At 38.2% G+C, this 23994-nt stretch overlaps 1 protein-coding gene across 1 annotated transcript; it reads right to left on the reverse strand.

The window, feature by feature from the left end:
- Positions 1-712: 712 nt before the first annotated feature.
- On the reverse strand, positions 713-22016 carry LOC108320030 (uncharacterized protein At5g08430). Its single transcript, XM_052866809.1, has 8 exons — positions 21851-22016; positions 20685-21459; positions 10511-10614; positions 10241-10300; positions 9975-10025; positions 3092-3163; positions 1939-2302; positions 713-1802 (listed from the first exon to the last, which is right to left on the reverse strand). The coding sequence occupies exons 2-8, from the start codon at positions 21361-21363 to the stop codon at positions 841-843; spliced, it is 2292 nt and encodes a 763-aa protein (XP_052722769.1). The 5' UTR covers positions 21364-21459; positions 21851-22016; the 3' UTR covers positions 713-840.
- Between the last annotated feature and the right edge of the window lie 1978 nt (positions 22017-23994).

The raw sequence follows: 23994 nt of genomic DNA on the forward strand, positions 1-23994 counted from the left end.
ACGTTTGGACAAAATTGACACTTTTAAACCAAGTTTGGACGTAATTGAAACTTTTTTAAAAAGATGAACTAACTTGACACGTTGCAGCCAAACTGTGGACAATGCAAGCAATTAAACCAAAAATGAAAATAAGCTATAGATTATATATATATATATATATATATATATATATATATATATTATATTATATTAGGATTCTTTTGTCTTTTACACGTCAAAGAGATCGAAGAAACCATAAATAAAGAAAGAAAAATGATTATTTCACACATCTAAAACTTTTACATTCATTTAATACTATTTTTTTTTTATTTTTTAATCTTTTTCTTTTTGAAAAGATAGAAAAGTTTACAACCATTTTACCTTAAGTTCTTAACATAATATTATCAGTTTGAGTACCGGCACCCAGTTGTTTGTACTCCAAGCTTTAGAAAGATCTCATGTTAGCCCATTCACAGTACCCGCATCGTGGCATCAACCTCCTTAGACAACCATAGCATCTGCAGTATTGCAACATCGCTGCACATCGTCCGTACAATATAACATTAGGCATCACAGAATTAGATAATCTAACCCAAATGAGTAATCCACTGAAAGGAAAAATCTCGACTTAAGTATTTCATCCTATAGTTTATTTTACTCAATATACAACTCCTAACAGAATGATTCAATATTATTGATTCGTCTTGACCAGGTGAAGAGATGAACGAGCAAGGAGAAGGAAAAATAATTCAATTAGAGACCAAAAGTTTAGTTACAGTTAAGTTGTATATTTGTTGGCTGCCCAGGTATCAAAACAAACAACTGAGCAGCATTTTACAACGTGCATCAAAAGAAATTTGATCATATGGTAAAAAATTGGGCTAGTATCTTCACCAGTAATACACTTTCATTCTGCCTATCACCTGACTTCCAGACCCTGAAATCTCCATTAAAGTACCCAGCATCACTCCAACGTTTAAGAGAATTCAAGGAAAATGGTCCTTGTACGTTACCCGTGGGATCTCTGTAATGCCACATCAAGGTATCCTCCGATTGCACAGCGGGAACCAATTTTGTAATACTTGCTTTTTCATTTTCTTCTTCGTCATCATCATCATCGCTTAGCTCTATAACCTGGGATGGTTGCATTTGTATGCTGGGCAGCGTAACCTGAATCTCAGATGGCTGTATCTGTTTGCTGGACAATGTAACCTCAACCTGAGATGGCTGTATTTGTTTGCTGGGCAGTGATCGAGAGATCTCCGCTTCATGTGATTTAGCTGGCTTAGACATGCCACTGTTATATGCAAAGTCAATTTGTTGCTCTTCCGGTTGTTGATCAGCTAAGTCATCATTTAGCTCTATAACATCCAACTGAGATGCCTGTATCTGTCTGCTGGGCAATACTTGAGAGCTCATCACTTCGGGTGATTCAGCTGGCTTAGACTCGCCATACTTATGTGATAAGTTTGTTTGTTGCTCTGTCGACTGTTGGATAGATAAGTCATCACTTAGCTCTAAAACCTCAACTTGAGATGGCCCTGTCTGTTTGTTGGGAAATGCTTGAGATATCTTCCTTTCATCTAATTGAGATGGCTTAGGTGTGCCATTTCTATATGCAGCGTCTCTCGGTTGTTCTTGCAGCTGTTGGACATATAAGCCACTGCTTGTATGAATCTGAGATGGCCAGATCTGTTTGTCGGGCAGTGATTGAGAGATCTTTGCTTCATGTGATTTGGTTGGCTTAGACACGTCCTTCTTATATGCAAAGTCTGTTTCTTGCTCAGGCTTCTGTTGGACGGGTAAGCCACAGGATTGGTGCTCTGCCAACATATACGAAGAACATCAAAGAATGACATTAGCATAAGTACAGCAATATTACCATCAAACATTCACAGATAAAAAACCAGCTTACAGTAAAAGGGAGAACCAAGGAAAATGAAAATGTTTATAACAAACCTGTAGTGTCATGTGAAGCGCAATTCGAAATAGAGCTATTCTTTGTGAAATCCAAAAGAGGAACATCTGGTGATATTCGCAGAATGGGAATGGACTTTGGTGAATTGTTTTGTGGTTTTACAAGATCAGCAATATCCAGTTTTGCATTTGTAACTGCCTTTGCGTCCTCAGTCACTAAAGATGATTTTGTACATGCGGCCTGCCAGAACTCCTGTAAATTGTTTTCTACCTTTTTATCTCGATCATCTGGAGTGGTAGATTCTGTTTCTTGATCATCTGCAATAACTTCAGGAAACTCACACAATAACCGTTTCTGCTCATCAGGTCTCTGAAGCTTCTCTCTTCTTTGTAGATATTCATCCAGTGTACTTCAACTTGATTAAGGAATCTTTGTTTCAAACAAATCCTTTCTTAAAATTTTACTTAAAAAGGATCACTAAACAAACCTTATACACATGATCAGACAATAATTATATTGCACAACGTTGATTACCACGACTGACTGCTTTCTAAATCAGATGTGTACTACAGAACTGTAAAAAAGTTGAGACCTAGCTAGAAGGGATTGTAATGCAATCAGTCAGTATGACTTTCGAAAGGAGTAGCAGCTTTACGGTGGTATTTAGTTTTATTACACAAAAGATTTGTCTGATGCTGGATTTAAGAGAAGCACGGAAGCTACCCCGTCCTCTCACACGTCACTTGGGCATGCTCGGATCCGTGTTTAACTAAATCCAAAAAAGCTAGCTCATAAGATGAAGGTTGCCCCCCCATATATACACACTACAAAACTATTTCTAGTTAGAATGACGCTAGTGTTTTTGTCAATACACCCCGTCACACCCAAAAGTAGTCCAATAATAGATCTAGGATAAATACAATATAAATATAACAATCAAGAATCATGAAGTAATGAAGTTGTGTCATGGGTTACTATGTATATATAAATTGCCTTAAATAGCCCACGGTGGTTTTTATTTATGACAAATAGTACAGTTAATGATGTACGAAGTATACTAGAGATCAAATTTAGTTGTATAACAAGGGTAGTGTAGTGTGTTAACTAGATTTATGCATCTTCTGATGCAAAAAATGGACGGGAAAATATACCACAATATAGAAAAAATTGTCAAATGAATAACAGAAAAGGATATTCTCTACGCCAACCCTTTTCATTCGCTCGATCAATGAGATTTTGTAGCAGAGTAAGTTCTCTAGCAAGCCACTGAAACAAAATCATCACATCAAAAGAAAGCAGGAATAAGGGAATATTAGAGTAGAGTTAGGCGAAATAAACCTAGATATCAAAAGGGTAAAATCAGCTCTTATATGAAACAAGCATGTTAGGGGTATGCACAGTTTCAATGTAAACACAGAACAAACAGGACAAGTTTATCCACCTGAGCATGAATGTACAAATTGATAATTGACATACAGACAAAAATCAACAAGAATGGGAAGAAATATCTGGGGTATGGCTAGCATGTATTTATAAACACCATAAGTAGTATCTAAGAGTTGTCCAATACTTGAACTCGGGTATTCTACATATTTCCAAGACTACTTGTATAGAGGTGATAGAATGTTAGGTACCTGGGTTTGGAACCTAACAAGAACACACTCAGAAGATAGAAAGAACAATAAAAGAATGAGTTTCGGTATTGATATTGAGAACAAAGTACACTGATAGCGCTAATGGAGGCCTAATCCTCCTCTTAGCCCTAACAGAGGCCTAATCCCCCTCTTCTGGCCAAAGTCCAGATTTACAAAATAATACTCAATGATGCCCCTGACAACATAACATGGTCTTATTTATACAATTTCTTCACCTTCTATCCTAAACCCATTATCCATTATATCCTCTTACCCTATATCCTAACATTACACCCCGCTTCAAAACAACCTTGTCCTCAAGGTTGGAACTGTGAAGCTTGATCTCCAGGCTCCTCTTCCTCATTGTGTTACCATATGAAAGGCACCCACTGGCTACTGCCCTCCAATTCAGGTCTGGAGGTTTGGGTGGTGGTCGAAATGAGAGACAAAATTTATGGGACCATTTTTGTGTCTTCATTATTTCCTTGAAGGTGAGGAGCTTCTTATTCTCCCTGTAAAATAACTTCTTCTACCGTTCAGCTCGCTCCCCCCTGCCTTTATACCGTTCGGCTCCTTCCCCCTACCTTCAACCGTTCGGCTCTTGTTCCCTTCAACCGTTCGGCTCGCATTAACAACCCTTGGCAGAGTTTCTGCAAGATCTTCCTAAGAAAAATTCTTGGATTTTTGCTGCCAGGACTTGAACCCATGTTTTGTCTTGTCTTCCAGGTTCTTTGAAGGTTGGGTTTGTATTGAATTTTCTCCTTTATTTGAGGGTTGCTTTGCTTTCTTGATGTCCTGCAAAAGTTCCTCTCTTCTTTCCTCTCTCCGTTTCAGGCATTCTGAGTAAGGCAGATTCCGGTTGTTCCATACTGTCACCACACTCTCGACGGCTCTCGATCGGCCTAGGTGATTGGCCTCGGACCGCTTGACAACTCCCGATCGGCTTGGGCTATTGCGCATGGCCTCGGACAGCTTGGCAACACTCGATCGGCCTAGGTTATAGCGATTAGCCTCGGACCGTGTCACCTCACCGCTCGTTAGTCCCCCAGACGACTGGTCTTCTATGGGCTCAGACCGCTCGACAACTCCCAATCGGCCTGGGCTATCGCTCATGGCCTCGGACCGCTCGACCAATGACTGGGAGACCGTTTTGACTTTAAGACTGTTCGGCCTTTGACTGTAACTGTAAGACCGTTCGGTTCTGCTTGTCCTCTCATGTTCGGATTCAGCGGTTCTCTCCCTTTCGACTCCAGCAGTCCGCTTTCGTGCGAATCTGTCAATCCTCTCCTGTTCGGATCCGGTCGTCCTCTCCTTTTCGCCTCCCTGGAATTCTTCAACACCCCTTGCGATCCGCATCGCCACCATCAAGTCCTGCGGGTCATGGGGTCGAACTTGATTCTGTATGTCCTCTTGCAATCCCGCCAGAAAATATCCTAATAGCTGCTCGTCCAGCACCCTCTTCGTTCTACGCACAAATGTCTTGAAGTATTGTACATACTCTTCCACTGTCCCCGTCTGTTTCGATACCGCCAAACGCTCAACAATGGTTCCAAACCTTATCACCAGGGCTTCCTTCAAACCATCCCATGAACGATTCTTGGCTTTCTCCTTCCAGGCTCTGAACCAGTGGCCAGCACTCCCCTCCATCCTGATGTCGGCTAGGCGCACCTTTTCCTCCTCCGATACCCCTTGTAACTCGAAAAATTTCTTTGCACAATTGATCCAGTTCAGCGGATTGATCCCCTCGAAGACGGGTAGCTCCACCAGTTTCCACCAGCTGTTTTGCCCCTCGGTAGGTTTGCCTTCCCTTCCTCCTTCTTCGTCTTCCTACCTCGCCCTCCAATGTTCGTTGGCGAACGCTTGGCTCCCTTCCGATAGCCTTTCCTGGTCGCGAGTCCGTCCTCCCAAGATTCGCATGACTTCTTGCAAGTCTTTCCTAATTGCCGCTGAATCTTGGCGCAACGCCGCTGACTCGACCTTCATTCCATCCACCGCTAGTTCCACCGCTTCTATCTGACCCTCCATTACATTCAATCTTCCGTTGATTCTGCTCTCCATTTTTCCCCCAATTTGGATCTGCCAGGTCGGATCAATTTGTTAGGTACCTGGGTTTGGAACCTAACAAGAACACACTCAGAAGATAGAAAGAACAATAAAAGAATGAGTTTCTGTATTGATATTGAGAAAAAAGTACACTGATAGCGCTAATGGAGGCCTAATCCCCCTCTTCTAGCCAAAGTCCAGATTTACAAAATAATACTCAATGATGCCCCTAACAACATAACAGGGTCTTATTTATACAATTTCTCCACCTTCTATCCTAAACCCATTACCCATTATATCCTATTACCCTATATCCTAACTTAGAATGTGACATTGAATGGACAACTCTATTTCCCATGTGTCAGTGCTGATAACTGATCAATTAAAAGACAACATGCAAATGAAATTATTATCGAGTTCATTATAATTTGCAATGGACCATGGTTTGCCACTAGCATTGCAACGTATTGAGAATAGAAACTCATAATAGAAGTATACAAAAAGTCAAGCAGCTATAGAAACGAATTTTGGCCTTTCCTGGTGCATAAACATATTACAACAAAACATCTGCGTATAAGCAGACACCAATATTTTGGAGGAAAAAGCGGGAGTGGCTAAGAAATTACTCCAGCTGCCGACTCAAGCATTTTCCCATTAGGTGTGTGCTTACTTAAGCATATTTTGAAGATCACTTATTTATACCAGGTATCAAAGAGATCTTTTGAAGAAAAAGCAATTGTTTCCTGAAAATAATCTATTACCAAACATAGACTAGTGGTGCTGTTACGTATCCGAGTCGGAGACGTAATTAATCACGATCACAGTAGGTAGAAAAGACAATGAACGAATGATAATGGGAGAATGAATCTCTTTTATTGATGGTAATATCTGAATAAAAAAAAGTAAACAATAATTGGGAGCATAACCTCCTTCAATTACTTGGGAGCATAACCTCCCTCACAGGACGCATAGGCGCCTGTCAACAAAACTCAATAATCAAAAGCATGCCCTTAACCCTAGACTCTAGCTTTATTTATACTAATTATTTCCCACTCATCTCATACTAAATATCTCCCCAGAATATATCTATATTTAATATAAATATCCCTATATTTAATGTAAATATTCCCCCGTATATTTCCCTAGCATATATCATTAATTATTGTTAGAATATTTACCCTATTTATCATGATTATATTGTGTCTAGGATTACCTTATTTATCATGATTATATTGTGTCTCGGGTTATCCTATTTATCATGATTATATTGTGTTTAGGGTTACCCTATTTATCATGATTATATTGTGTCTATGTTACCCTATTTATCATGATTATATTGTGTCAATTTATTTTTATAAATAGAAGATTATGAGAGGGATCAATCAAGCCCTCAAGAATTATTTTACAGTTTAATTCTCAAGTTGGTATCAGGGTAGGTTGTCTGAATCTTTTTTGCCTTTGCCGCCGGTGGCCCGTGGCCGCTGCCACCGGTTAAAAATTTCATCTTTTCTTAAATACCTCAATGAGCAGTCTTGTTCTGGTTTCTATCTAGTCTCCAAACCCTAGTTGTTGTCCGCAATTGTCCGACACTGTTTGTCGCTGTCTGGCACTATTTGCCACTGTCTGGTGTCGTTTGTCGCTGTCTGGTGCCATTTACCGTTGACACTATTTTTCCACTGTGAGGAGCTGTCCACATAAGTTTGTCACCATCAACCTCTGTTTCCTGTCATTCTGACGCCGTCCGCTAATGACCGCCACCGACCACCGCCACAGTTTAGTCTGGTGACCAATGGATCTGGATTGCCTCCTTGAGCCATGGTCAACCTTGCCTATGTCAAGAGATAGTTCTCATCCAAGCACCGCCACGTGCGCCACATCTGTTCAACTTCCGTCGCCGCTGCCGTCTTGTTTTCTCTCGCGAAGTTAGGGGTTTTGTGCGCATTGAGGAGCGCGACCCATCCCCCGGTTGTCGTTGCCTCATTCTCCTCCACATGCAACGTCACGCACGACTTCTCTACGATCACCTTCTAGCGTGTGTTTGTCACGCGCCACCTTTCCGGTGTCGAAACTGCCATTCGTCTTGCCAGAGCCTCGTGAGTGCATTTTGGTCCTTGTTTCTTAGTTTTGGTGGTTGTAACTCAGACCTAGGGTTTTCTCCTTTGGTTGTTTTGGAACCCTAAGTCCTTCAGATCTCTGTTTCATCATTGTTTGACTCATCGAATCATGTTGAGTCCATATACGTCCTTGGTTCCTGATTTCAAAGTCAGCAGACCGCTCTTGATGCCACTTCGTCACTTTTATCTTCAATCGTTATTGGTCACTTTCTCCTTAGGCTCGAGTCTAGTTTGATTAGCCCGTAGTTCTTGTGATACAGTGTTAAGTATCACCATTTGGGAGTAGTCTAGCACAAAACCTTTGGACCTCCAACCTATCTTTGGCCTTTAATGTCATCATATGTCCCAATCTTTGTTCCTCGAATCTGTCATCCTTATAGTTCTCAACACAATCCAACCATGGTTCCTAGTGGTGCTTTGATGTATAAAGGAGACCATTATGACATTCCACCTTCACAGTTTCCGTCGTTCGCCGTGAGGGGGAGTATGTTTCAGTCACTACAGACCCCATCAATCAATGATGGCAGTTTAGTCCCTGCAGTATGTTTTTGTCCACTGCAGGCCCCATCCTTACTTGATGGCAATTTAGTCCCTGCAGGCTCTATCAGTCAGTGATGACAATTTAGTCCCTGCAGGCCCCATCAGTCAATAATGACAATTTAGTCCCTGCAGTAAGGGGGAGTATGTTTTCAGCCACTAGTCAGACACTAGTCAGAGGCCCCAACTAGTCAGAGATGACAGTCCCTGCTTTCAGCCACTGCAGGCCTCAATTAGCCAGAGATGACAGTCCCTGTAGTTTTGTCGCTTTCAGCCACTGTAGGCCCCAACTAGTCAGAGATAGCAGTCCCTGCATTTTTGTTGCTTTTAGCCATGCAGGCCCTATCCTTATTTGATGACAATCCAGTCTCTGCAGTTTGTCGTTGTCTACCACTCAGCATTCACTTTTGATGACCCTACTTGAAGGTTCATGGTGCTAGATGAAGTTTTGTGGTTGTCCAATATTATTCTCCATAAGCTTATGAGGAGTCTCTTTGGTTACGCTGGTTTGTGAGTCCAATTTGGTTTATAGACATTCTCTCTCGATGGTCTGAAGCATATGTGCATCTTGCTCGGAGCCAAAGTTACCACGTCTATTGTCTCGACATTTTAGACAAGTTGATTTGGTTAGATTGAGTTTATTTATTCCAAGCTTGGCACATACAATTTGTATGCTCCAGGGGAAGTGTTAGAATATTTATCCTATTTATCATGATTATATTTTGTCTAGGGTTACCCTATTTATCATGATTATATTGTCTAGGGTTACCCTATTTATCATGATTATATTGTGTCTATGTTACCCTATTTATCATGATTATATTGTGTCAATTTATTTTTATAAATAGAAGATTATGAGAGGGATCAATCAAGCCCTCAAGAATTATTTTACAGTTTAATTCTCAAGTATTATAAATATCTTATATTGTATATTTCCCTGGAATATATATTTATTTACTCTAATTATCTTATACTGAATATTCTCCTCAAATATAGCTCCCTTTACTGTAATTAGTTCCCGCCCATCCTAATCGATGTGACAGTTAGGATGGTGCTCTTCAATCGCTCGGCTCAGGTCCTTCGCTGCTTCCCACCGTTCGGCCTAGTCGCTCCCTCTTGTCCACCATTCGGCCTGCTCGCTCCCTGCCTTCCACCGTTCGGCTTGCTTCCCCCTGCTCGCTCCTCGCCTTCCTCCGTTCGGCTTGCTTTCCCCTGCCTCCTACCGTTCGGCTCCCGCTCTTCACCACCTTCCACCGTTCGGCTAGACCTCTCCACGCCTTCCATCGTTCGGCTACCGTTCGGCCTTTACGATCAATACCGATCGGCCTCACTTCCCTCCTACCTTCCTTCTCCTTCTCATATACTTTCCAAACTTTATTATTACCCCCTACCTTATACCGTAACAGGTGCTGTCAACATGATGAAATACAGGAAACTCTGTTGGTCCTTTTTTTTTTCTTCCTAAATAGAGAATTCACACACTTAATTATGACTTGGATTTGGTTAGTGAGACTTGTGATCAAGCTATGTTTTCAATTTATTATTGGTAAAATTTGTTAATTGAAATCTATACATTATTTTTCATTTATATGATATATTTCAAGCTATTTTTAACGTATCCTCCGTTAATTGTACAATTTGACTATATTCACGTTTCAAAAACCAGCTTGACAAATTATGAAGAAATCATGAACAGAAGCACAAACAAAGCAACCAAAACACAAGGTTCAACTACAGTTCTGTACATACATGCTTAGTCATATCCTCATGCAATACTCTTGCTCTGTGCTCCATATCCACCTACCATGTATAAAAGAAAGTGTCACATTCCATACATTTATTAAAGCATCAGACCCAGTATCTAGACTCTAGAGTAAAACATACTTCCATGAATACAGAATACACTGCCCTATTCCTTTCAGTTTACAATCTATGGAAGTGGATTGTTATACTGCTATAGGAATTTCACCATATTTAAAAAAAAATAAAAAATCAAAGCAATTGAAAGAGCTTACAGTCATAGGTCTCTTGACCAAGCCATCTTTCACTCTTCGGCGCAAATCCTCACACTCCTCCTGAAACCATAGTTACATAATCTCAAACCCACCATCAATTTCCAGTCAACATGTGCTTAATTAAAACTGTCACTTAAGTATTCAAGCATTAATTTGATAGAAATTAATCAAGAACAATATGCATACAGATACCTAAAAACTTTTGGCTTAGCACCAGAATCAAGCAATAATTACTACTACTTTTGCTAAATAAAGCAAGATAAAACATACCTCAGAGAAATTATCATCTGAAAGCATTTGAATTCTGATGTCCTTAAAGAAACCAGAAACCTGAAGGTGAATTTCCCCATTTACTTCAGAACTCTTTTTCATACCTGGATACACCCAAAAAAATTACACTTCAGCCTATTAGAAGAAATAAATGCCATCGTCTATTTTTTCTATATATGTCACATTCAATTGTCAATTGCATGCCAAATTCACAAATAAATAATAGATTAAGACAAAACACTAAGAGAAATAATTCCATGAAGGACCCTGGAAAATTAACTGGAAAGCAACTGGATTAGAGTTTTTTTTCACTGTTATTTGTTGTGAATAGTCCAAAATATTCAATTAGGATGAATCATAGCCGACACAAGACCTATATTAATGTTGTCAAAAAACAGTACATGACCATGAACAACTTTTTCCTAGTTATTAAAACCGTACCCAACACGAGGTTATTGGATTAGATTGATTTGTTCATTGTCATTCATGGTGAATTCTCACAATTTAGGGTAGAATCTCATATATCATTATGTTGAGAATACAATCCATATATACAAGGCTAGGAAGCTATTTTAGGAAGCATAATAATAACTCCTAGACAACCAGATCCCTATGATTCAGGGATATCCCAATTATTCACAATAATTATAATCTGTTAAATAAGGAAAAAAAATATAACTAATAAAAAACAATGATTCTGACAGAAATAAAACAGATTCTAACACTCCCCCTCAAGCTGGTGAATAAGTATTTTCCATTCCCAGCTTGGAAACAATACTCTCAAAGTTGTTGCTGTTTAGTCCCTTTGTTAGAATATCTGCAAGGTTGTCTTGTGAAGAGACATATGGAGTGCAGATTAGACCATTGTCTAATTTTTCTTTGATAAAATGTCTGTCAACCTCAATATGTTTGGTTCTATCATGCTACACTGGATTATGAGCATGCTAATAGCATATTTGTTATCACAATAGAGTCTCATTGGTTCATTCAATTTTATTCCTAAGTCTGCCAAGATGATCTTCAGCCAAAGTAGTTCACATATCCCTTGTGCCATTGCCCTGAATTCTGCTTCAGCACTGGATCTGACTACCACATTTTGTTTTTTACTCTTCCAAGTCACGAGATTCCCTCCAAGGAAAGTGCAATATCCCATAGTGGACCTCCAATCCACGATTGACCCTGCATAGTCTGCATCTGTATATGCTTCTACACTTACATTCCCATTTCTTTCAAACAAAATTCCCCTGCCTGGGGTTCCTTTCAAATAATGTACAATTCTTAGTGCAGCTTGTAAGTGAACCTCCTTCGGTTGTTGCATGAATTGGCTAACTAGACTCACAACAAATGCAGCATCAGGTCTAGTGTGAGATAAATAAATCAGTCTACCAACTAGCCTTTGATACATTTCCTTGTCAACTGTAATATCTTCTTCTGCATTTCCCAATTTCATGCTAGGATCAATTGGTGTACTTGCAGGCTTGCATGTTGTCTTCCAGTTTCTTTCAACAAATCAGTGATGTATTTCTGTTGAGATATGAATATTCCCTTTTTAGAATGAGCCACTTCAATTCCCAAAAAGTACTTCAATTTTCCCAAGGTCTTAATTTCAAATTCCTTGGCTAGATGTTGGCCTAACAGCTTTTGCTCCTCCTCATCATCCCCTGTCACTATAATATCATCCATACACTAGTAGCACGGTTACTCCCCTTGACTTAGAGTGTTTAATGAACAGAGTGTGGTCTCCTTGACTTTGTTTAAAGCCCAAACCTATCATAACTTTAGTAAACTTCCCAAACCATGCTCGTGGTGATTGTTTCAGCCCTTACAAAGTCTTTTTTAGCTTGCAAACAGTGTTGGCAGCTGTTTTTCCCTTATATCCAGTGGGCAATTCCATGTAAATCTCCTCTTCAATTTCTCCATGAAGGAAGGCATTTTTAACATCAAATTGTTGCAAGTTCCAACCATACTTAGCTGCTAGGGATAATATCACCCTAACTGTGTTCATTTTTGCAATTGGAGCAAAGGTTTCCATGTAATCCACTCCATAGGTTTGAGTAAATCCCTTAGCTACTAACCTTGCTTTGTACCTCTCAATGGACCCATCACCCTTGTATTTTATAGTATATACCCACTTACACCCTGGTTTTTTTCCATTTGGGAGTGCAACCAAAACCAAGTACTATTCTTTTCTAATGCTTCCATTTCCACATCCATGACTTGTTTCCATTTTTTATCACTCATTGCCTCAGATAAAGAGGTAGGTATGGTTGTGGTGTTTAGGCTTGTGAGGAAGGCTTTATGGGTAGGTGAGAAGTTTTTAAAGGATAAGTAGTTGGCTAGAGGGTACAGTGGCTTGGTGGTAATTTCCTAGTTTCTTTCCTAAGGGCAATTGGAATATCTAGGTTCTCATAAAGTGGCGCTGGACTGGATTCGGGTTCCTGCAGATTCTGAAAATAAGAGGTTGGTTCAATGGAGATTAAAAGATTAGGGTTAGTTACCTCATGTAATGCTGGGTTGGATTGTTGGACATGGACAGATTCTGGAATGACCTTTGTCTTCCTTGTATAAACCAATTTTTTCCCAAATCTTACATCAACTCCATCTTGAGTGGGTTCCTTCTCAGCTGTTACACTTTTAGTCCCTATTTCTGGTCCTAAACTTAAGTCAGGGAGCATCAGAAGATCATCTTCATTTCTTGCAGTCTCCCCCTGAAGATGATCTTGGTGGAAGTAACTTTGGTGTTCAAAAAAGGTGACATCTATGGACACAAAGAATTTTTTGGATGGTGGGTGATAACATTTATATCCTTTTGTGTTGATGAGTATCCTATGAAAACACATTTTAAGGCTCTAGGATCAAGTTTACCTCTATCACTATTGTGCACATGGACAAAAGAAACACACCCAAATATTCTTGGAATAAGGTGGTTGGATGTGGACACATTAGGATAAAAAAAGGACAGAACCTCCATAGGGCTTTTGGAAGCTAGAATACTAGAAGGTAGTCTATTAATTAGATAACAGGTAGTGAGAACAACCTCCCCCAAAACATTTTAGGAACCTTATGTTGAAAAAGAAGGGCTTGAGTTTGGTCTAGAAGGTGTCCATTTTTCCTCTCAACAATCCCATTTTGTTGAGGTGTTTTGACACAAGATGACTCATAAATGATGCCTTCCTTTTGACAAAAGGAAATAAGCCCATGATTAAAGTAATCTTTAGCATTATTGGATCTAATCCTCTTAATGCTAACACCAAATTGATTTTTTACTATGGAGAAAAAACGTTGAACCACATAGCTGGCTTCAGATTTTTGTTTTAGTAAAAAAACCCATGTGACACGAGTACAATCATTTATAAAGGTAAGAAACCAACAGGCACCAGAAACATTTGGGACAGTTGAGGGACCCCACACATCTGTATGAATTAAATAAAAAGGAAAAGTGCTCTTATTATTACTAACTGGAAAAGGAACACGTTTGTGCTTAGCAAGTTCACACATATCACAATTGAGACTTGCCACATCTAATTTGCTAAAAAGGGAAGGGAATAACAATTTTATGACCCTAAAGGAAGGATGTCCAAGGCGACAGTGATGTAGGAAGACCTTTTCCCTGTTGGTCTTTATTGAATCAGAGAAAAAAGAGGTGTTATTTTCCAGGTCTGGTGGCAGATTTGGATGGTCCAAGTAATACAAGCCATTCCATTCTCTAGCATGTCCAATCGTCCTCCCCGAGTACTTTTTCTGTAAAATACAAACATTGTCATAAAAAATAGCATTACATGATAGATCTTGTATGAGTTTCTTTAGGGAAACTAAACTGACAGACAATTTAGGAATATGAAGGACATTTTTAAGGGTTATAGATGGGCTTATTTGAACTGCTCCTTGACCTGCTATAGTTATTAGAGAGCCATCGACTGTGGATATTTTCTTGTTGCTAGGGCAAGGGGTGTATGATGAGAAATTTTTAGGTAGGGGTGTCATGTGGTCAGTTGCTCCAGAATCTAGTATCCAATATGGGTTAGGGTTTTTATATGAGGTATTAAGTCCAAAAGAAAGGAACTCGTCAAATGTACCTGAATGTGCCAGTGAACAACTACCTGGTGACTTATCCCACTTGGTGAGGAATGATCTCATCTGCTCTACTTCATCCTGGTTAAGTGTGTTAGGATATTTATCCTATTTATCATCATTATATCGCACTTCTGACACCACTGCTGGGGAGGTTCGATATACACACATATCTCCTCACTGGTAAGATATTGTCCGCTTTGAGCCAAGCCCTTACGGATTTGCTTTTGGTACCACTCCAAAAGGCCTCTTACCAATGGAGGTATCTATGTGTATATAAACCTATGTCCAGCTCTTCTTTTATCCGATGTGGGACTTTGTTTGTACCCCAACATCCTCCCTCAAACGAAGGACTATGGTTCTCCTTCCTCCCCTGCTGCGAAAGTCTTTTTATCCCCGAGTACACCATGGGTACACCATGGTCAACACTGAGCATCTCTAGCTCCCCACCTCTCATGAGTCATCTGGAGAATCTGCCACTGGCCACCTGCCTGGCTCCACTTGATCATGGGGGGACGTACTCATCTAGGCATGGCCACCAGAACTGAACCAGTGGCTCTGATACCACTGTTGGGGAGGTTCGATATACACACATATCTCCACACTGGTAAGATATTGTCCGCTTTGGGCCAAGCCCTTACGGATTTGCTTTTGGTACCACTCCAAAAGGCCTCTTACCAATGGAGGTATCTATGTGTATATAAACCCATGTCCAGCTCTTCTTTTATCCGATGTGGGACTTTGTTTGTACCCCAACATCCTCCCTCAAACGAAGGACTATGGTTCTCCTTCCTCCCCTGCTGCAGAAGTCTTTTTAGTCTTTTTATCCGAGTACACCATGGTCAACACTGACCATCTCTAGCTCTCCACCTCTCATGAGTCAGCTGGCGAATCTACCACTGGCCACCTGCCTGGCTCCACCTGATCATGGGGGGACGTACTTGTCTGGGCCCGACCACTAGAACTGAACCAGTGGCTCTGATACCACTGTTGGAGAAGTTCGATATACACACATATCTCCACACTGGTAAGATATTGTCCGTTTTGGGCCAAGCCCTCACGGATTTGCTTTTGGTACCACTCCAAAAGGCCTCTTACCAATGGAGGTATCTATGTGTATATAAACACATGTCCAACTCTTCTTTTATCCGATGTGGGACTTTGTTTGTACCCAACATTTTTTTTTTATTTTCTCGTGCCGACAAACATTGCACAATACTACTATATTATATTTCTTTGGATTTTACACAACTAACTGGATACTTCTTGTCTTTGTTAGGAAAGAAGATCCCCCAATGTTTCTCTAGCTCGGGAGTCTTTTGATTCTCATCAAACATACTAAATAGATAGATTTTTGTGGGTTTCGAAGGCCTTCTAAGGCTACCTGTTTTAGAACGACGAAACAAAGCCACTAAGTAGGTCTTTGCATTGTCAATACTGGTGCCAAGCGCTCCATCGGACGGCCACCCGGTCTTGGACACAACAACATCCACAAAACCAACTCCAGTGCTATCAATTGCAGCATGCATCGCATCCAACACGGCATCAAACAGATTCTGGTATCCGTATTGACCATCTGATACAACAACATTCGGTGAGGTGAAAAGAGCATAGGGAAGTGATATGTCATTAGGGTTACTCTGTTGGGGAGGTTCGATATACACACATATCTCCACACTGGGAAGATATTGTCCGCTTTGGATCAAGCCCTCACGGATTTGCTTTTGGTACCACTCCAAAAGTTCCAATGGAGGTATTTATGTGTATATAAACCCATGTCCAACTCTTCTTTTATCCGATGTGGAACTTTGTTTGTACCCCAACAATTATATTGTGTATAGGGTTACTCTAATTATCATGTACTGTTGTATCAATTTATTTTTATAAATAGAAAATATGAGAGGGATCAATCAAGCCCTCTAGAATTATTTTACAGTTTAATTCTCAAGTTGGTATCAGAGCAGGTTGTCTGAGTCTCTTCCTACTCTGTCTTTGTTGCCGTCGGTGGCCAGCACCGCCACACGGCCTTAAAAATTCATCTTTTCTGAAATACCTCAATGAGCAATCCCGCTCTCCTAATAATATCAGATATTTCCAATGCCTTTTTTTAGTTGTTTCCCACCGTCGTCTGCCACCATTCGCTGCCTCAATATAGTTCGACGACCAGTGGATCTGGATCGCCTACTTGAGCGCCGCCACGCGTGCCACATCTGTCCGACGTCCCCCGCCGCCGTCACGTTTTCTCCGGCAAAGTTAGGGGTTTTGTCGCCTCAAGGAGCGTGACCCATCCTTGGTGGTCGCTGCCTCATTCTCCTCCACACGCATCGTCACGAACGACTTCTCTAGGATCAGCTTCCGACGCGTGTTTGTCACAAGTCACCTTCCCAATGTTAGAATCATATCGCGCCACTACCGTTTGTCTTGCTGGACCAAAAGAAAAAAAAAATCTTTGTTTCAGCATTGTTCCTTATCCTCTTTCATAATGTGTGTTTAGCTTTGCATATTGTCGCAGCTGTGATGTTCCTGATGGCTTGTGTCATTTATTTACAAGTCTCCAAGGAGAGTTAGTGCTATTAGCGGGTTAACACCAAGGAATTTCAACACCAAAGTCATAGGTTGAAGGTTCCTCATGGTATGAGGGGGAGTCTATTTCTGGCAAGATTCAGAATCTTAGTCAAACAATTTCACCAGTCCCTTGTCAGATCTGTTTTTGGATGCTTTGATGAATAAAGGAGACCATTATTATCTTCCACCTTCACGATTTGTCATCGGCACGTCGTCATTTCCGTTATTTGCGGTGAGGGGGAGTACGTCTCCAGCCACTGCAATATGTTTCCAGTCACTGTATGCCCCCCCCCCCCCCCCCCCCCCCCCCCCCCCATCAGTCAGTGATGGCAGTCCCTGTATTTTTGTCCTTTCAGTCACTGCAGGCCCCCATCACCTCGTCAGTCAGTGATGGCAATCCCTGTACCCTGTAGTTTTGTCGCTTCCAACCACTATAGGTCGCTTCCAACCACTATAGGCCCCTTCAGTCAATGATGACAATTTAGTGCCTATAGAATGTCGTTGTCTACCATTGTTGGTTGTCATCCACTTTTAATGGAAATCTCATTTATCGAAGTCATCTTTGTTGAAGTTTCGTGGTGTTAGTTGAAGTTTCGTGGTTGTCCACTGATGTCCAATATTATTCTCCATAAGTTGTTGTGAGTTGTTTGTCAATATGTGTTTTTTCACTTTTGCTATTCGTTGACCATTGTCATCGGTTTGTTGCACACTCTTGAAGACGAGTCCTATATTTCAAGAAAAGTCTCTTTGTTATGCTAGATTGTGAGTCCAATTTGGTTTATAGACATTCTTTTTGGATGATCTGAAGCATACGTGCATCTTGTTCTAAGTCGAAGTTTCTAAGTTCCTAAGAGATCTCAGATTGAGTTTATTTATTCCAAGCTTGATACATACAATTTGTATGCTCCAGCTTGAGAGGGAGTGTTAGGATATTTATCCTATTTATCATCATTATATTGTGTCAAGGGTTACCCTATTTATCATGATTATATTGTGTCTACGGTTACTATTTATCATGATTATATTGTGTCTAAGGTTACTCTAATTATCATTGATTATATTGTGTATAGGGTTACTCTAATTATCATGTATTCTTGTATCAATTGATTTTTATAAATAGAAAATATGAGAGGGATCAATCAAGCCCTCTAGAATTATTTTACAGTTTAATTCTCAAGTAAGTGGAAGCACTCGTCCTATGTTTTCTTCATTGGTTGCAGCACCTATGTTTGCCTCCCTTTCTAGTGTTGTCTCCCTTTCTTCCCCACTCCTTGTCACGGTGTTTGGATCCCCAATCTCTACTAGGTGGCTTTCCATGCAGCTTCCAACATTTATCACGAGTGTGGTGAGGCTTGTTACAGAAGGTACACCACACTCCTTCACCTTTCTTCTCCATATTGGCTATTCCCCCCTTTTTTTGGTCAACCATCATGGCTGATCCAGCAGCTACCATGGCTGAATTTTCCATGGTTGGAGTTTCTAGCATTATTTCCCTTCTACTTTCTTCACTTATGACCATAGCTACTACTTCATTAATACCTAGAATTTTTTCTTTTCCAAGGATTTGGACTCTCACTTGATCAAAATCAGAGTTTAGCCCCACCAAAAAATCATAGACTCTATCTTGCTCAATATACTCTTTGAGCATTGCAGAATCATCTGAGCACTTCGCTTTGATTACCCTATAATGGTATAATTCCTTCCATAGGGATTTAAGTTGATTGGCACACTCTGTAACAGTCTTGTTGCCCTGTTTTGCAACAACAGTTTTCACCTTCACATCATATATTTGAACAACATCTTTAGCTTTGGAGTATGTTTGCTCCATTGCATTCCAAATTTCCTTGGCAAAATTAAGAAACATGCAAGTATCAGTTATTTCTGGGATCATGGAATTCCATAGCCATGCCATGATCATAGAATCCTCTTCATCCCATTTTGTAAATTTGGGATCTTCTTCTTTAGGAGCATCTTCAGTCAAGTGGTTAGCCTTCCCTTTTCCTTTCAAAGTTCTGCAAACAAGTTGGGCCCATTTCAAATAATTCTTCCCATTCAATCGGTAGACAGTGTTGAGGTTCTACAGTTGTTCCTGATTGCTCTGTGACCCAATATTCACCACTTCAGCATGTTGGTCTGCCATGTTCACACAGCCGTAAAGCAGTACTACAAGAAACACAACAACAATGAAAGCTGCACTGCAAAAAAAAATGCTGCAGCAATGAAGGCTGTTGTCTAGGGTTGTGTGCGACAACAATGAAGGCTGTCGTCTAGGGTTGTGTGCGACAGCAATGAAAGCTGCCATCTAGGGTTTTGGTGTGCGCAGTCAGAGGCGGCTCCGAGAATTTGAGAGCTCTGATGCCATCTCACAATTTAGGGTAAAATCTCATATATCATTATGTTGAGAATATAATCCATATATACAAGGCTAGGAAGCTATTTTAGGAACCATAATAATAACTCCTAGACAACCAGATCCCTATGATTAAGGGATATCCCCATTATTCACAATAATTATAATCTATTAAATAAGGAAAAAAATATAACTAATAAAAAACAATAATTCTGACAGAAATAAAACAGATTCTAACATGAATAAATCAAATCATTCAGTTAGGACTACGATACCCAGCCTTGACTTAGGGCATGCTCAAATGAACTTCTCTATAAGTCCTTTATAGGAGAGAAAAAATAAGAGGAAAAATTAGTATTAGCTTCTCCATAAACTAAAATTAGCTTATGCATGGGTTAATTTGTAGAATCTCTCTCAGATAGTTTATATAATTTTCTATTAACTTGTACACAAGTTAATTTTAGCCTATAGAGAAGTAAATTTCATTTATTTTTTCTCTTCTAGAAAAACTTATAGTGAAGTTCGTCCAAATAGATCGTGTACTAATAATGCCAAAATAGAGTAATAATGCCAAAATAGAGTTCATAATAATAAGCACATGAGGTTTGCTTTATTTATGAGGATCCTGCAAAAGTCATGTAACAGGCTTAGTTAATTTTGTTCATTGTTATCTTTGTGAATACTCTTCAATCTAGCAAATTTGACTAATTTGCCAGATCATCCGATGCATTTGATCTAAACCAATAATGTAAAAAAGAGAGTAAGTACATTTTAGTTTCTTTTTTATGTTAGAAACATAAGAATTCAACTTAAGCGGTTGATGAACATACCTATTGAAAGTGAACTGTACAACTGGTAGAAAACAAATAGCATTTATTTGAATGTATTAAGAAGTGGACTTTAAGTCTAACTCAACCCCACAAAACCGGCGAGTAAGGTGAGGTTTGCACCCACTTATATACTATAAATTGGTCTTATCTCTAGTCGATGTAAGACTTCTAACACACCCCTCAGATACCATGATATTATGTTAAGAAGTGAACTTTAAGCCTAACTCAATTCCACAAAACTGACTTGTAAGGTGAGGTTTGCACTTACTTATATACTATAAATTGGTCTTATTTTTAGTCTGATATAGGACTTCCAACATAATGCAATGTTATAATTAATGAACAGAGGCCAGATTACCTGTGATTTGCAAAAGCTGATGTGAGTTTTTCTGAAGGTAATCATTTGGGTCACTTTTGATTCTTACGAAGCTTCCAACCACTTTAGTTTCAAAAGTTTCAGGGTCAGTTAGAAGCTTCTCAACTAGACTTCTCTTCAAATAAACAAGCTTGATATTGGCAGGAACAACAGCAGCAAAACAGCTCCTCGGTTTTTCAAAAACCGGTTTCTTCAGTTGACTCCTCTTCTCTGAAGGTGCTGTTCTCGGGGTTTCACACATTGGAAAGGCGTCATCCTCTTCTGAGTCAAAATAAACATCATTAGAGGATTCCTCACAATTCTCCGCAAAGTGTGACTCAAGCAAGTCATTGATTTTCAACCGGCTAATGGTCTTCCTTTTAAACAGCGAGTGAAGCTTCTCATCACACTCAATTCTCTTCTTTTTTGTTTTATGAAAGAGATTTTTCTGCTTAACATACTCCATTACAATATTTGCAACCTCGCTTTGAGCTATCTCCTTGTCTGTATCTCTACCAATGGATTGGAGAAACAAAATAAGGGAAGCCGATCCCCATCCATGAAATTCCTTTTTCTTTGTCCTGTATTTCCTTTTCCTCCTCACGGGTGTCTGGACCTTCCCATTAATTTCCTCCATCCAGAAAGAACCACCATAAGATTCATCATCCATTCTCCCTACCATAAATAGATCCAATTTCAACCTTCTCCACTAAATGCTCGCAGTCTTCTACCTTTCCAATTCTCCCCTCCCCATGCTCTCTCTGTCGCTAATCTCCGACTAAAACAAATTGATTAAAAAAAACAGACATAAATTGGAGAAGCAATTAACATCCGTCAAGAATATTTTCCAGACAAAACGGTCGTATCAATAACATAATGATAACAACAACAAAAAAATGACATGCATTTTCCATAGCCGCTGAAACCTAGAAAAATAGAAAGAGTTGAACTGAGAGCAGCACCAAGAAGAATCAGAGATTATAACATGAAAAAAATAGAAAATTATCCATAAGAAACACACATTCAGAAGCAGAACGAAACAAAAACCTTATAAATTGGTCTTCACCAATACATAAACAAGCGCAAAGAGACATGCAATTCGGTGAACGAAAGAAAAATTAATAGACAAAATTGAGCGAGCCAGGGAGAGAGAGAGAGAGAGTAGTCACTTCGGTGAAAGTCGCGTTGGCTGAGAGTGAGACAGTTATGAGATAGTAGCGGCGGTGAAAGTTTGAGAAGAAGCAAAGAACTCTGCTCTGATTGATTGTGGAGGCAGCTCTAAGAATTGTCTCTGAACAGAGTGAACAAGCCACACTGAAGAGCAAAGTGCCAAGAGAAACGTTTGGCAGGTTGGAATCTAACTATGAAGCATGAAATGGGCCCACATGACCAAATAAAAAAACAATTATGTAATTTTTACAATTATTAATCTTTTATAGAAAATTATTAGTTGATTTAATTATCTCCACCCTTCTTATTTTTTATTTCTTTGGATAAATAATGTTGGAATAAATAAAAAGGTTAAATACTTTTTAGTTTGAAGATTTAGATGTAAAATTATTTTTTATTTTATTTTTATCTTAAAATTTTAACCATAAATTAATATAGTAATTTAATTTTTTAATTTTTTTACTTATTTTAAAATAGTGTTTGAATTTTTTTTATATTATTTTTCACATGTTTTATGTTAAATGTTAGTCTAAAATATTATTTTAACAAGTCTTAAAAAACTAATACAATTAAATTAAAAGTATTATATTTATTATTTTTTAAGTTTAAGGTTAAAATATATCAAAAACTTACATAAAAACAAATTTTAATTTCATATTTAAATTTAGAAAAAAAATATTTAATTCAAATAAAAATAAAACAACTCATAATGTTTAATTTTATTATTGTTTGGTTTTATTAACTTGGAAATTGAAGTAGGTGATTCGTTCATTTTGGAACATACATTGTACAATGTTTAAGTAAATTGTTGAGACTCATGAACTTTTTGTAGTATTGTACTCATACTATGAAGTGAAGACAAACTTTGGTTGGATCTTTATAACAAATAGCAAATGTGGCAATTGACATGGTTAGTTCTATTTTAGGGAGGTTTTGATAAAAACAAAATTGCACACTCACACCATTTCTATCTTACTTTTAACCTTACCTTTACAAATTTACTTGAAGTTAAGAGTTCACTTTTACTACACAAGCACAAATAACTACGTACTATTTATACTTCAATATATATCATTCCTTTGTTTTTTTCTCTGATCATTTGTAGTATGTCTCTTTTCTAAATAAGAAATTTTAGAAAATGATGTTTTCAAAAACATTAAAGATAGAGATTCCTTAAGTTTAAAATAATAATCTCTTCACTACTAAATGTCAATTATGGATAAAAATATATATTTTTTGAGTAAAATTAGCATTGAACTCCTCCTTCAAATGAATTTGATGAAGAATCTCCTAATCATAGATATTTTTCAAAATAATCAAATTGTTTTTATATTTAAACAATTGTTTGATATTATATTTAAGTTTTACATATACACATAATCTTTGTATTGATATAATGGATTTAATTTTTATAAAATAAAAGTTATTTAATTTTAATTGTTTTTTAAAACAATATAATTGTATGTGGAATTAAATTATGTTTATAATGTATAATAATTTCAATAGAAAGTATTATATTATTGTTGTTTTTGGTAATATAGAAGTGTTAGGAAAGAAAAAGTAATTTTTCTAGAAAATATTACTGTTAGGAAAAACACAGTAGAATGGTATAAAAACTAAAATGTTTATCGTAAATTTATTTGTAAATTCATTCTGAGTTGATAATTAACGTTTTAAATTTAATATGAAGTTAATTATAAATTTTTAATAGTAATATTAACTTAAACGAAAAAGTATTTAAATTTTAAATATTATTCTTATTATTCTATATAAAAATTAAGAAATTAAAAAATTAATTAATCAACTAATATAACCATTTGAAACATCTGTAAATAATATTTGTATATAATAAATAATTAAATATTCCTTCTAAAAATATAAAATAATAATTAAATAATGAATATAATAAATAATGATTGTATTGAAAAATAATAAGATTAGTTTAAAATTTTGAAACATAATATGGAGTGTTGGATTAAGATTATCTTTGAATTAGGTACAACTACAATAAATATGCCTAAATAATTATTTTTCAAAAAACAATTGTAAATATTGAAATTTGTAAGCACTTGGCATCGTAGGCTAATATTTATTCATAAAAAAAATTATAAAATAAGTACCAAGGATTTGTTCTTCTGTTTGC

The sequence above is a fragment of the Vigna angularis genome, chromosome 8 (genome assembly GCF_016808095.1).
Source record: "Vigna angularis cultivar LongXiaoDou No.4 chromosome 8, ASM1680809v1, whole genome shotgun sequence".
NCBI lineage: Eukaryota > Viridiplantae > Streptophyta > Magnoliopsida > Fabales > Fabaceae > Vigna > Vigna angularis.